Here is a 14,931-nt window from a genome sequence, read left to right on the forward strand (position 1 = left end):
TTTTCCTGAGGCTGCCCTGGGCAGGAATGTCCAGCTTGTGTCCTGCAGCTTCAAGGTCGCAGCTGAGTTTGCTGGGCACCCTGTGGCGTTTGCCCCCGACACCTTGGCTGCTGTCCTGCCTCTGAGCTGCTTGCGTTTCTTCTGCCCCAGCCCCACTCATGCGCAGGGTGCAGTGGGGAGGTCGCCCGCGGTCTGTGTGGCCTCCCACGGGGGCCTGTCGGCTGCAGATTCCCCTCCCCAGAGGGCTGTGCCGAGGACGGTGGGCAACTCAGTCCCCAGGCTTGGCCCAGGACGCTCCCACCCAGGGGCACAGGCAGCCCCCGCGCAGGGCACTGAGGAGGTGCCAGCCTGGGTCTGGTGTAGACCCTCACCATCGGTGCCCAGGGTCTGGGGGCTCACGCTCTGGAGTCCTGAGCAGTGTGAGTTTGGGGGCACTGCAGGTGCCCTTCCTCCTGGCTGCCCTGGGGGACAGGGTGGGGCTGAGATCTGCCCAGAAGTTGAGAGCTGGGTTCCAGGAGTTTGAGTGCGGAAAGTTCCCCAGGCCAGCAGCAAACTCTTGCAGGAGAGAGCCCCGGGGGCCTGGGCTGGAGGTCACCAGGCCAGGGTCCACCGCGGGCTCAGAAGGGCAGGGTGGGCGGCTTTCGGGCCCACGGCTCCACAACCCGCTTGCTGCGACTGACTCTCGGCCCGGGCCTGGAGCTCAGCGAGGAGCGGGACCGGCGCGGCTGTTCAGAGTCCGCCAAACCCCGCGGAGGGAGGCGCGCCCGACGCTGCGGCCCCGGCGCGGGGGGTGGGCGGGGGCGGGGCGGGGGCGGTGAGAGGGGTCGGGGCGGGGGCGGACGGCAGGCGGGGCGGCGGCTGGTGGCTCCTTCAGCACCGCGGACAGCGCCCGACCCGGTGGCTCCCGGGTCTGCCCTGCGCGGCGCGGTCGGGACGCCCCAAAGGCCTGGGGAGCCCCGAGACCTCCGTGGACGCGGAGCAGGGAGGAGCGCGGCCCGCGCCACTCGGCCCGGCCCCGCGCCGCGATGCTGCTGGAAACCGAGCCGGAGCGCGACGGAGAGAGGCCCGGGGCCCCCGCGGCCACCGCTGTCTGTGCCTTCCGCGGGACTCGGGGTAAGAGCCCAGCGCGCCCCAAGGTCTGGGTCAGGGCAGGAGCACCGCCAGACAGGAATCGCAAGGGCGACAAGGGCGGGCAGAGGGACCCCTGTAGCGGGACACTGAGCTGGGAACAGCAGAGGGGAGTGGAGTCTGCAGCCCCCAGGGGGCACGGAGGGCCTGGTGCTGGCCTGAGAGGGTGCCCCGCTGTGGTTGAAGCAAAGGCCCCCAGAGAAGACAGGGGTATCAGGTGTGGCTGTGGGCGATGGGGTGGAGTGAGAGGCGCCAAGTTCCCCCAGAGACCGATGCCCCTCAGCTGCCTCAAAGCACCGTCTGGGCATCTGGACCCCAAAGCTGGGACCCCAGGCCGGGTCTCCTGCCTGAACTGCCCTCCCCAAGGGCCATTCCATTACCGCGGACGTTGGGAAATAATGGAGCCATTGTTGGTGGGCCGGCCAGATGCCCAGCGGCATGGGGCCGCCTGCTCTTTGACCGGCCGCCTGCCCCTTCCCCAGTTGGGCCACCCATGGACCCCGCCTGACCCTGCAGCAGCTGACACTCAACAGCCCACACCCAGTGCCCGCACCCACCCGGCTTCAGGCTCATGTGCTCTGGCCCTGTCCCTTCTGGGTAACAAGTGTAGTGCAAAGTGAGGGGGCAGAGACCTGGCGCCATGGGCTTTTGCTCAGAACCCAGACGGCTGGGTCTGCTGGGCGCTGGGGGGAGGGGCTGTCCGTTCTGGGCCTGGGCCCTTAAGGCTCGCTGTCTGGAAGCCCGGGGCAGGGTGGACAGGGTATTACTGTCGGCCCCCAGGTAGAGGGCCTTGGAGGATGGCATCGACCTGCTAGGCCCCCAGTACTTCCTGGGTGTCTTTGCTCATTGCTGTGGGGGGCTGCCCAGAGCTCGTGCTGGTCTGTGGCTGGGTGCTGTGGGCCCTCTGGGCAGGGGTGGGTGCATCCCTCTACCTACAAGGACAGGTGGGTCCCATTGGGCTCACCTGTTTGGATTGGGGCAGATGCTGGAGAATCAGGCGAAGGGACCGTGTTCAGTGTGGGTCAGAGTGCTGGGCGTGCGGGGAAGAGGGATGTATCCTGGGGCTTCCCCAGCTCGGCTCCTCCTAACCTGAGCCTGGACTGTGTGTCGGGCCGAGGACACTCGGCCTTTTCTCTCCCAGGAGTAGTCGCCTTCCTGTGCCCATTCCGGGCAGCCCATGAGGGTCTGGGATTGTCTGGCGCCCGTGGTTCCATATGAAGCCTTTGGCGCCACACTCGCCCTTTCTGGGTTTCGGGTTGTGCTCCTGCCACCAGCTCCGGCTCCTCCGGAGGCCAAATCTTAGCGGCGGGGGGACCTGGCTCCCTCTTGACTCCTGACCCCTCCCAGGAGCCCCAGCCCTCGCGGCGCGCACAAGCCCAGGCCGAGGCCCGCGGCCAGCGCTCGGGCAGGAAGCGGCCTGGCCCGGGTGAGCCCCCGCGGGCGACGCTTACCTGCATCCTCCCCTGCCGGTCGCGCCCTCGGACCATGCACGCGGCCCGGCGTCTGGGCCGCACAAGTCGGGCGCAAAGGCACGCAGAGCCCGCGGTCGCCCCGGGCACGTCTCGGCGACCCCCCCGGCCCCGCCCCGCGCCGCGGCCCCGCCCCCTGGCCGCTCCGCCCTCCGCGCGGCCCGAGGCTCGGGGCCCCAGGGCGGCCCGCGGGCGCAGCGCCCGGCGGCGCGGGGAGTCTCTTGGACGCCGGCTCGGGGCCACTGCGGCCGTGGCGTCGCCGGGCCCCGAGAAAGTTCGGGCCCGGAAGGCAGTGGAGCCGGGCGGCGGGACCCATGGAGGCGCGCGGGGAGCTGGGCCCGGCTCGGGAGTCGGCGGGCGGCGACCTGCTGCTGGCGCTGCTGGCGCGGAGGGCGGACCTGCGCCGAGGTGCGTGTCCCGGCCGCGTGGCTGCATTGGGAGACCGGAGTCCTCGAGCCTTTTCGAGCCTGGCCCGGGGTCAGCAGCAGCCGGGGACCTGGGTGGATGGGTGCGAGGGTCCCCTCACGTCTGCGCCTGGGCGCCCTAGCCGCCAGTTTGTGTCGGAGCCCCTGGCGCTGTGTCGTGTCGTGTGGTCCTGGCGCTTCGCTGTTCAGGCCGAGGAGCCCGCAGGGGTCCAGGATGAGCTTAGGAGACCCTGAGCTGGCCTCCTGAACTGGAGGGTGTGCAGGGAGCAATCGCAGGGCCCAGTGACCACGAGGCAGGAAGGTCCCCGAGAGGACCAGGGGAACAGAGGCAGAGGCATGGGCCAGGGTCGAGCTGGACTCCGGGCATATGTCACCCTTAAGCCGGGCCTCGGTGTCTGCGTCCACACGCACCTGCTGCTTGCCGCCTGGGCTGACGGTCAGGACACGTCTACGGGAAAAAAGCTCCCAATTTCCTGGTGGCACCATTCTTGCTACCAGTGCCTTGGCTCTCGGGGAACCTGGGCGATTCTCCGCGGGCTCCTGGGCGGGAGGGAGGCGCCTGGGCGGTGGGGGGTGGGAGAGACGGAGCAGGCGGGAAAGGGGTTACATCCAGGCTGTGGGGTCTCCCGTCCTCCACTTATTTATTTATTTTCCGACGGTTCCTGGGAGGGGTGGCCGCGGGGCTGGGAGGAAGAGGTGGGAGGCGGAGGGAGCGGAGGGAGCGGAGGGAGGGAGGGGGCTGGGCGCGCCTCGCCCGGGAGAGCCGGCGCAGCGGGCGGGCGGCGGGCGCGACGCTGGCCGGGCGGTCGGCGCGGAGGGCAGGAGACCCGCGGGCTGGAGTCGCCATGCAGCGTAAGGCCGAGGTGGCGGGCGCGGGGCGACAGGGGCGGCTTTGCCCGACGCGGGCGCGGGGCTGCGCGGCCCAGGCGCTGTCCGGGCCCCGGTGCTGAATCCGCGCTCCGCGGGGCTGTCGGGACGCGGGGTCCAGGCCGAGTCCTCGCCGCTGGATCGCTGCCGGCGACGGCCACCTGGGCCGCGCAACGGTCCTCACACTGCGCACCCGGAGCCGCGGTTTTGCCAGACACGGGACCGCGTCCATCGCGAGTTTCCCGCCACCGCGGGGAGGGCCGGCCCGGTTTTTCTCCAGGGAGCCCCTTCGCGGTTCCTCCGCAGTGAAGGCCGGCGGGCGGCTGGCGGGTCGCAGCCGGCGAGGCTCGGTGCGCTCGCGAAGTGGGCGCACTTGTGAACAGGTCCCAGCCCCGTCTGGCTCTCACCTCTTCCAGAGACCTTTGCTAAATTCGCAGGTGGTCCCCAGCCCGGGAGCTCCTGGAAAAGCTACTCACAGACTCGCGGCTCCCGCGGGCACCCTCTGGCTTCTCCGCCGTCCCCCAGGGGCCTGCAACCCTTGGGGGCAGCACGGGAGAACCCGGGGTGCTCGGGTGCTGTGACAGTGCGACTGTGCGCTCCAGCGCCTGTGCTCGAGCTCGCCACAGGGCCGCTTGTCCGGCTGTCCAGTCCTCACAGATACTTCTGCGGCCGCCCAAAGTCCGGGAGGGCACGGACGTTCCCCCCCGGAGGCGGGCAGACAGCCCCGGCTGGGCGCCACACGCAGGCGGTCTCCAGAAACAGGGGCCGGACGCTGACCTGTGCAGGCAGGGAAAGCGACCTGTGCGGCCGCTGGGTCTCCCCGCTTTCCAGCCCAGCTTTTGAGAGCGGAAGGGTTTTCATTTGCACTCAACGTGGACTCTTCTCGGCTCTAGGAACATTCGCAATTGACAGTATTGGGCTTCATGGGGTGGCCTGGACCACTTTCCTGCTCAGGGACACATTTCTAAACCTATTTCAGTTCTTCCCCTTACCGGCCGCCAGGCCGTTGGAGGCGGCGCCCACGCACTCCTCAGTCGGAGCCCGGCAGCTGCTGGAGCTGGGCTGGGGAGGCAGGTGGCCGGGAAGGGGCCTGGGTGTGGGAGGGGAGGTGGCTCGGGCCAGGGTGGGAAGGAGACTCCACTGCTCTGGGTCTTAGAGCGGCTGGTGACCTGGCGGCTCCTCCTGCCCACAGAGGTCCCGCTGTGCGCCGGCTGCGACCAGCATATCCTGGACCGCTTCATCCTCAAGGCCCTGGACCGCCACTGGCACAGCAAGTGCCTCAAGTGCAGCGACTGCCACACGCCGCTGGCCGAGCGCTGCTTCAGCCGCGGGGAGAGCGTTTACTGCAAGGACGACTTCTTCAAGTGAGCCCGGACAGCGGGGCGCGGGGGCAGGAGCAGCGGCACAGCCTGCCCTGCAGGAAGGAGGCTGGGAGTGCGGCCGCCCGGCGGTTCCCCCAGCCCCTCACAGTAGCCAAGTACTGGGGATCCCGGCCTCTCCGGTCACCCAGGCGGGCATCCTGGGGCCCAGCCAAGCACAGGGTGGGCCTCTCCGTGGGTGCTCCCTGGGTAGCTGAGACTGGCTGGGACATCAGCAAATATTTTTTTAAAAAACAGTAATTCATTTTGTGATTCATGGAAGCAGTCATTAAAAAAAGATAAGCTCAAATTTGTTAAACTCTATTGGACTTATTCCCTCTAAAATTGTTGTTTAGTCCCTAATGCCGGGGAGTGGGGGGCTTCTGGCCCACTGGCCCTTCCTGGCTTGGGCCTTGGCGTTTAGTGGAACTGCCCTGGCGGGGCCTGTCCCTCCCAACTTAGTTCCCTGGATCCAGCATGAGCAGCGGCTGTGCTCCCCAGGTCCCCCAGCCCCGAGGTTGAGGCCCCTTCTCAGCAGTAGCGGGCAGCTCTGCCCCAGTGGCCAGGCTGTTGCCGCCGAGGCAGGGCCCCACCTAGCCCTCCTCCTGGAACCTCCCGCCAGGTGCCACGCTCTGACCCGCTTGGGGCGAAAGCAGCCACCTCGCTGCTGCGCTGAGCCTGCCCTGTGCGTCCCGCAGGCGCTTCGGGACCAAGTGCGCCGCGTGCCAGCTGGGCATCCCGCCCACCCAGGTGGTGCGCCGTGCCCAGGACTTCGTGTACCACCTGCACTGCTTTGCCTGCGTCGTCTGCAAGCGGCAGCTGGCCACGGGAGACGAGTTCTACCTCATGGAGGACAGCCGGCTCGTGTGCAAGGCGGACTATGAGACGGCCAAGCAGCGAGGTCAGCGGGAGGGGATGACGGTCACCCGGGCTGGCCTCAGCAGGGCCCCAGACCCTGCTTTCCTGGTCTGAAAAATGGGGCTGAGGCCAGTCTGTCTCGGGTGGGGGCTTGGCAGAACCCTCATCACTGGCGCCTATGGCGGGACACTCACCAAGGGGGCCTGGGGGGACGCATTTAGGTCCCTTCCCTCCAGACTAGGGTGGCACCGAGGGTGGCACCGGACTCAGAGAGGGCCAGTAAACGGAGCCGCCGCGGGGAGGCAGGGTCTGCGGTCTTGGCGGCAGCTTCGTTAGAGGGAAAGTGTTTGAACTGCTCAGATTATCGCCCTGGTCTGAATTATCCCCTAAATCCTTGACTGTGAACACCTGGCCTTACACACACCCTTAGAATAAAGGGCTGCGTCCCATTTTCTCCAGCTGAAGCCAGTGCCCTGCCCCCGCCACGGGCTGTGACAGGTCGTCCTGGAGCCCCTGGTGCGGATAGGGGAGTGAGCATCTGGGGCCCGACGTCCGGTGCACGGCCAGGGTGGGGCACGGTTGGGCCCGGCTGGGGGCCGGAGGGGGCAGCGGCCTCACCACTCGCCCCACACGCAGAGGCCGAGGCCACGGCCAAGCGGCCGCGCACGACCATCACGGCCAAGCAGCTGGAGACGCTGAAGAGCGCCTACAACACCTCGCCCAAGCCGGCGCGCCACGTGCGCGAGCAGCTCTCTTCCGAGACGGGCCTGGACATGCGTGTCGTGCAGGTCAGCACCGGGAGCCACCCAGGCCGCGCCCGGCGGGTCCCGCTCCGTCCCTGCTGCGTCCCCGTCCCCGCCATTCCCAGGGCAGCAGGTGGCTCCCCGGCTCGCGGCCCTGCGACCGCCCAGCGGAGACCTTCCCAGCAGAGCAGGGAAGCCGGGCGCCCGCATGTCCCACAGGCCCCGGCCCCCTGGCAGCCCCTCACCCGCCCCACCCCCCAGGTTTGGTTCCAGAACCGCCGGGCCAAGGAAAAGCGGCTGAAGAAGGACGCGGGCCGGCAGCGCTGGGGGCAGTATTTCCGCAACATGAAGCGCTCCCGCGGCAGCTCCAAGTCGGACAAGGACAGCGTGCAGGAGGGCCAGGACAGCGATGCTGAGGTCTCCTTCACTGGTACGGAGGACCCCCGGGCCGCACCGCAGGCTGCCACTGGGGCGGAAGGAGCTCGGGGAGGGAAGGGCATGGGTGGGGTTGGTTGCAGGGAGCCTGGACGTCTGAATTCCCCAGTTAGTGGATTCTTGGGCTCTTTTAAAAACATGTCACTTATAGACCCTGGGCCCCCATCCCAAAGCCCCCAGTTGGGCACTCGGGACCACTGCTCTTCCCCTAGCGGGGGATAGAACCGCTGTGACCGGACCTGTCTCTAAGCGGGCACCTGCTGGGCTTTCTCACGGGGGAGGGTCCCGACTGTCTCTCTGGCTCCCAGCCCTTGCAGAGACTTTCAGGAGAAAGAGCACCACGTTTTGGGGGGTGAGTTTAAAGATAAGTCCCGTCTGCTTGGTGTTGGGGAGGGAGAAGGTTCCAGCCTCCTCTGTGGGACTGAGCTACTCGTCCTGCTCTCTGGCCCCAGGGATGTGCATCCCGCCTCAATGCCACCCTCGGAGGGTGTGCTCAGGAAACTGTCTCTGGGCTGCACCGTGACCTTAGGCTACCCACCCAGTCTCCCTGGACAGACATTTCCTCGCCTGCAAAGTGCAGGTGGTGGTATCTGCACCCCTCCCGGGGCTGCCCTGGGGACTGTCCCGGAGGGGCACGCCTGGGGGCTGGCACTGACTGGAGCTCTCTGCTTCCGTTGCAGATGAGCCCACCATGGCTGAAATGGGCCCCGCCAATGGCCTCTACAGCAGCCTGGGGGAGCCCACCCCAGCCTTGGGCCGGCCCTCGGGAGCCCTGGGCAGCTTTTCACTGGAGCATGGTGGCCTGGCTGGCCCAGAGCAGTACCGAGAGCTGCGCCCCGGCAGCCCCTATGGCGTCCCCCCATCCCCCGCTGCCCCGCAGAGCCTCCCGGGCCCCCAGCCCCTGCTCTCCAGCCTGGTGTACCCCGAGGCCAGCTTGGGCCTCGTGCCCTCAGGGGCCGCAGGCGGGCCCCCACCCATGAGGGTGCTGTCGGGGAACGGACCCAGCTCCGACCTATCCACGGGGAGCAGTGGGGGTTACCCCGACTTCCCTGCCAGCCCGGCCTCCTGGCTGGACGAGGTGGACCACGCGCAGTTCTGACCCAGGCCGGGCTCCACCCACACCGGACATGAGGGGTCTTGGCGGCGCTGGCCCTAGGGGGGCAGCTTGGGGCTTCGTGGACCACCGAGGAAGGACATCGGTGGGGGCTGGTGTCTGCAGAGCCTCCCCACGGCCCTGGGGCTGAGGGACTCTCCGGCCCTCCTCACCAGGCATCCAGGTGCGTGGAGGGGTCCTCAGCAAGCCGGTGACTCTGGGGCCTTGTTTTGTAAGCAAACTGCTCCCCTTCATCAACCAACCAACTGCGCACTTGCTGCTGTTTCTAGACATGAAATGTCACCCCTCGAGGCCAGGCCTTCGGGATGGTCAGGCCCTGCCCAGACCAGCACAGCCCAAGGGCTGGAAAATGCTTTCATTTCTAAAATTAAAAAATAATAATTTTGCTTTCACCCCCGGGCTCTGTATGTCTGAGTTGTTGACCCTCAGCCCGCACTCCAGGTCAGAGATGCCTCTTTCTGTCCAGGTGGGAGGCGGCAGCGAGGTGCAGACTGGGGCCACGTGTCTGTTCCCCGTGGTCACCGACAGACTCCCTGCCACCAGCCCCTCCTCCCCCAGGAGCCTCCACATCCACGTGGCCTGGTCTCAGGCCTGTCTACTCCCAGCACCCGGGAGGAGGCGAAAATCCCTGGGCCCCTCCCTCCAAGACCCGTTCTTCAAGCCCACAAGGAGCTCCTCCCCCAGCCCAGACTGTTCCATTCGTCCCCTCCCCCCAAGTCAGAGCCGTCCCAGGGCCCCCGTGTCCAGGCCACGCCCGCAGATGTCCGTTGCCAAACTGCATGCCCTGGCGGTCTGGGCGGGCTCTGCCGGGGCAGATTGGGAATTCTCCCCCACTGGAGGGGGCGGGGCCGACAGCTCTTCTGAGCCCGACCGGCCTTCTCCATCAGCCACTTTCAAAAGAAGTTTCTGGGAGACGCCTGCAGCTGTGCGTGCCCCAGACACAAAGGCTGGCCTGTGTGCAAGGCAAAGCCATTCCCGTAAACCTGAATCTGAGCTACCTATTGGTTCTGCGAATGTCCCAAGTCTTTTATTTATTCTCGGGTGGTCAGGTCTTTCCAAGACTTCAATAAATTTGTCGGTTACAGTCAGTGGAAGGGCTCTGTCGTTGGTGAGGCGCGGGGGGCGGGGGCCAGTGCTGGGTGGAGACAGTTCTTTGAAAGTCGAGACGCAGTGCTGGCGGGGAGGAGCCGCTGGTTCCTCGCCTGGGCACCTGGCGTGGGTTTGGGCCCCCTCTCGCCCCTGGATCTCTGTCGTAGCTCTGGGCACTGGAAACAGGTGTGAGAGGACAGACTCCACCCGTGCTGGAGGCGAGGGGCTGGGGTCTCCCCACTCTGTCCCTGGAGAGCTGCTCAGCTGGGCCAGGGACTATGTGCTGCTCAAAGCTTACAGCTGGCACCAGCCCCAAAACGGGAGTGCTGGCGTGGGCGGGTAGGGTGACTCAGGCACGGAGGTCTCTCCAGCTTGGATTCCAATCCCAACTCGGCTGCTAACGTGCTGTGTGAGCCTGGGCTGGTGACTTGGCCCCTCTGAGCGATGCTCTCCTCCCTGTAAAGAAAAGACAGTCCCTTCGAAGAGGAGACAGGTGAGTGCGCTATGGGGCAGTGGCACCCCCAGGCTTCCCTGCTGCAAGATGGGAAGGTCTCTCCCTCTGAGGATCTCTCTCTGGGGCAGAGTGGGGGCTGGAAGGAGGAGTCATGTTGGAGCCTCTTTCTCAGTGGAGGAGGGAGTGAAGGTTGGTGGCAGGAGAGACTGGGAGAGGAGCTCTCTTGGGGACCGTGGAGCTGTGCCTAGTCCCCCGTACCACCCAGGGTAGGGAGGCCCCCGTATGGCGTGGCCAAGAGGAGCTGCTCTGAGCCGATGGGCCTGAGTCTTCCCCCTCTTCTGCCCCCCAAGTCTCCCCAGAGCCAGCCATATTCTGGGGGGACTGTCAGGCACTTCCTCTCCTCAGTCCCACAGCTGCTGTGACGTCCCTCCCCACCCATCTCAGGATGAGAAAGCTGGGGGAGGGCCAGGAGGGGAGGGAGGAGGAGGGGCCAGTCCCCAGGGCATCCAGGCTTGGGGGACTGGGGCCTGGCAGTGATGGAATTGGGGGAAAATGGCTCTGAGAGACATCACAGAGAACAGGGCTGGCCTCCAGGCTGCCTGGCCACCACTGGCCTCTGGGTGTCCAAGACTGCTGTCCCTGGGCTGAGCCTGGGCGGGAGCTCGGACTGTTCATTCCACAAACTCGATTCCAGACTCTGCCTGCAGAGAGACTGAGGCTCGAGGGGGAAGGGCCTGTCCCCAGATGGGGGAGGGGCTTCAGCCTGGTGCCTCCAGCCCGGGCCCCAGCGAGGACCCTCCCCGCCACCCCCTGCCGCGCAGGCCCAGGAGTCGGCGAGGAGGGGACGCGGGAGGGGACATGGCCAACGGCCTTGGCCTCCCCAAGGGAGAAGACCTGGGTGGAGCCGAACCGCAGCCCAGCGGAGAAGCTGCGGGACTGGACGTGGGTGGCCCGCGGGGCAGGGCGGGAGGGAGGCGGCCCCAGGGAGGGTGCGAGCTCCGGCCCCGCCCCGCCCCAGGCCGCCGGGACTCTGGACGTTGACAGGTTAATAAAGTGCGGGCGTCCCGCGGGGCCCTCGCCCGTTGGCCGCTCGGCCCAGCCCGCTCCAGCTGGCGGCGGAATCCGGAGCCGATTCCCGCGCCGGGGGTGGGGGGGGGTGGGGGGGATGCGTGTGGCTGGGACAGGCGGGGTCGGGGGGAGGGACAGGCGGGGTCGGGGGGAGGGAGGAGGGACAGGCGGGGTCGGGGGGAGGGAGGAGGGACAGGCGGGGTCGGGGGGAGGGACAGGCGTGGGGAGGAGGGAACTGCACCGAGGCCCCGCCGGGGAGCGGGCTGGCGGGGCTTGGCCCACGGGGCTCGACTGTGTCGGGTCTCCGTCACTCAAGTGCCGTTCCCATGACCTCGCTGGCCTCAGTTTCCCTCTCTCAGCGGAGCGGGCGCCGCCTGGCCTAATCCGGTTGGCCCCGCGCCCCGGGGGCAGAAACGCAGGCGGATCCCCGTGGGTCTGGTCCCGGCCGGGCGCGGCGAGAGCTCAGACCGCAGGCGGAGAGACCTCGGACGGCGGGCGGCCCAGGCCAGCTGGGGACGGGTGGAAGGGGGGCGACCTGTCCTGCCGGCCCGGGCCGCCGCGCTCACGTGGAGACGACTCGCCGCGACAACCGAACGCGTCAGCTGCGGCCTGCGCGCCGTCGGCGGGAGTCGGGGTCACGGAGCCCCGTCTCCCCGCGGAGCCGGCCGGGGGGAAAGAGCGAAGTCTGAGGTCCCCGGGCCTGGCAGCGGGTGGCGGCGGCGGAAGAGGTGCCACCCCGCGGAGGGACCGAGCGGGCGAGGGCCGCGGAGACCGGCGCCCTGCGCGCGCGCGAGCAGTTTTGCCTTTTCTTCCGGATGGTCGCGGCGGGGACCCCGGCCCGCACTGCGGGGGCAGCGGAGTCGCTGCGGGGCTTCGGGCGGAGGTGGGGTCCAAGGCGGGGCCGGGGAGGGGCGCCGCGTGCACCGCTGGGCTCGCTGAGGTCTGAGTCCCGCAGCGGTATTGCATCAGCAAACGCAGATACCGAATAATAAAAATAATTCCAGCCGACGCATGAAACGGCTTCTTTCCTCTTAAATATAAAATTCTCATAAGGGGCTGCTTCTAGCCCAAGGGCCCCTCCCAGATCAGGGGTCCCTGAGGACTTGCAGCACCCCCTCCCTCCCTGAGACCAGGGACACGCCCCCTCCCCCCCTGCCATCTGCCAGCACGTCCGGCCCCAGGCGTGGACGGGCAGGGACGGGGGGCGCAGAACTGGGGGTCGCCGCGTTGAGCGGCAACACTGATAAATCCGCGGGTTTTCAAAGGAATCAGTCCGGGTCGCTAAGTCCCAGGAGCTGTAATGATCAATTCTTTAAGCCCATAATTGTTCAGATTACTCTGAGCAACATAAAACATTAATTTTAAGAAATTTAATAGAAAAAAGCTCTTTAAATCCACAACGAGATAAATGACACCCAGTATGCGACCTTTTTCCATACCTTGGTGACATTGAATAATCTGAAAGTTATTTACATTTTCATTCTTTGTGGAAAGTGTTGACAAGCTTTTGGCCGTGGGTGCCTGCGAGGTGGTGCCGGGCGCCCCCTCCCCCCTAATTGATGGGGGAGCTGCGACTTCATAAGCAGAGCTCTCATCCGTCTGCCCGTGCGCCTCGGTGACGGCTCCCACACTCCTGGAGCTGATGCAACCCGGCTCATTTTTTACCATAAAAATATTCCATCCTGACCAGCGGAGCCCCCTCTCGGCATTCGAAAGTAGGGAGAGATTAAGAAGCAGCTGTCACCTTGGGGCATGTGGATGGAGTCCAAGGCCAAACCTGGGAGAAAGCTCCGGTGCTGCAGCCCCCGGAGCCGGCCACACTTGCGTGTGAGGGTGCACGCAGCATGTGTCGTCCCTGCAGGGGTGGCTGCGGCCCCTGACGCCACACGGCCTCCAGTCCTGAGTTCCGTGTGCTCCCCCGACAGGCCCGGTGAGCCGTCCCGGAGCCCCAGGTGGTCCACTTGCCACATCTGCAGAGCTGGGCTGGGTCCCGGAGCCGAGCCGGAGCCGGGAGACCCGGGTGGCCACTCTGGGCTGCCTGGGGCCCCATACGTCCTTCATCGAATAGCAACCTGGCAGAGCCAGGCACCAGAGCACAGGCTTGGGCAATTCACCCCTCAGCCTTCTCATCCACGCTGTGCGCTCAACACGCTGTGTGACCTTGGGCGAGTCACTCGGCCTCTCTGAGTCTGCGAAGAGCAGCCAATACAACCTCCTTTCTGGGTTTCTGGGAGGCTTGCTGAGGCAAAGTCCAGGAGGAAGCGCACACACTGACACACTCATGCACGTTTGCACACTCACCGTCTGCAAGAGGTGATACCCCTCTGTCTTGCGCTCAGACTGGCGTCCCACTCACACCCTCCCAGAGCGCAGGCACGTGAGCTGTGGTGGCGGAGTGTCCTTGCGTGGGATTCTTCCTGCTTGCTCATTGTCACAGATGCCAAAGCGGCCGTGGGTCCCCTGCCCCAGGCTGGGTCCAGCCACACCTGTTGGAGGCAGGAGCTGGCTAGGGAGACCCCTCGACTTGGCGACTTGCTTCCTAACTGGCGGGTCCAGTCCCTGTCAGTGAAACAGGTCTGGGTGCGTGTCCTCAGTGTTTCCGAAGAGAGTGTTTCCAGACCTGGTGGCCTCAGACTCGTGTGCCAGAGGGAAGGCAGGGACAGTGGGAGCAGAGGGTGCACTCATGGGGCATACTGGGCCGGGCTGGCCTGGAACCCGAGGGCCCCGGAGATGAGCCGTCGTCCCTCCCCCCGCAGCCGTGGCCCAGCCCCAGCTCTGCCCTTGGCCGGCATGGGACGGGCAGTTGGCCCCTATCTGATCCTCGTTTTGGGACCAATCATGGCCAATAAGCACTGAAGAGATGCCAGCAGCGTCAGCCACCAGGAAAGTTCAAATCACAACCACACTGATCCCACCCACACCCGCAAGGACGGCCATAATAATAATATATAGTTTAATATATATAATATAATATGGACAAGCGTTGGCGAGGCTGTGGAGAGACTGGAGCGCCGGGGCCTGCTGCGAGAACGGGAAGTGGAGAGCGTGCTGCATCCTCAGAACCGTAAACACAGAGTTACCGTGTGACCCTGCCATGCCACTCCTGGCACAGCCCGAAGAACTGAAGCGGGGCCCCACCCAGACCCCTGTGCGTGCTCAGGCGGCCCTGCTCGCCGCTAGCCGTGCAAAGGAAGGATGCTCTGACACACGCCACAGCACGGACGAGCCTTGGCACATTGCGCCAAGGGGACGAAGCCGGGTGCAAAGGCCACGTGCTGTGTGATTTCGCTGACACACGATGGCCACGACGGGCAAGTCCACGGAGGCGGAAAGTGGATCCCGGCTGCCTGGGGCTGGGGCAGGGCTGAGGGGTCCAGGTTTGTTTAGAGGTGATGGAATGCTTGGAGCTCGTGGTGGTGGCTGTATAGCGTTCACTTTCAAGGGGTCAGTTTTGTGTTTCAAGAACTTCCATTTTTAAGAGGGAGCCCCTCCCCTCAGGCTGCCCTGCGGCGCAGCGGGCAGGAGCCGTGACCAGGGCGGAGTGCTGGGGCCGGGCGGGGTGGGGGGCGGCATGGGCCCGCTCTGCAGCGGGAGGGCGTTAACCCACCTCCACCGCTGCCCCGTCTCCGTCTCCCGGAGGGCCAGGCCTGGGGGAGCCCCGGGAGCGGGAAGGGCCAGGCACAGCTGGGACCTGAATCTCCAGTGCCCAGGACCCACCAACCCCAGGGCCTGGTGGCCATTTATCAAGTGGCTCTGTCCTGTCCCCAGCCTAAAGGTCGCAAGAGGCCTGGCCATTGTCCCTGGGCTGGCCTGCCCTGACCACCAGCCTTGTTTGACCTTCAGAGAGGTCAGAGGTCGAGACCTCTGATGTTCCAGGGGTGACACCGTGACACATGCCCCCCATTTTCTTTCTCTGCTTGGGG

At 66.4% G+C, this 14,931-nt stretch overlaps 1 protein-coding gene across 1 annotated transcript; it reads left to right on the plus strand.

Annotated features, from left to right (window-relative positions):
* The first annotated feature begins 2,911 nt into the window (after positions 1-2,911).
* Positions 2,912-8,382, plus strand: LHX3 (LIM homeobox 3). The gene is made up of 6 exons (XM_069474816.1): positions 2,912-3,005; positions 5,082-5,253; positions 5,946-6,148; positions 6,742-6,893; positions 7,110-7,278; positions 7,964-8,382. Exons 1-6 carry the CDS (start codon positions 2,912-2,914, stop codon positions 8,380-8,382), a joined length of 1,209 nt encoding a protein of 402 aa, XP_069330917.1.
* The last annotated feature ends 6,549 nt before the right edge of the window (positions 8,383-14,931 follow it).

This window comes from Eulemur rufifrons, chromosome 7 (assembly GCF_041146395.1).
Source record: "Eulemur rufifrons isolate Redbay chromosome 7, OSU_ERuf_1, whole genome shotgun sequence".
In the NCBI taxonomy this organism is placed as follows: domain Eukaryota; kingdom Metazoa; phylum Chordata; class Mammalia; order Primates; family Lemuridae; genus Eulemur; species Eulemur rufifrons.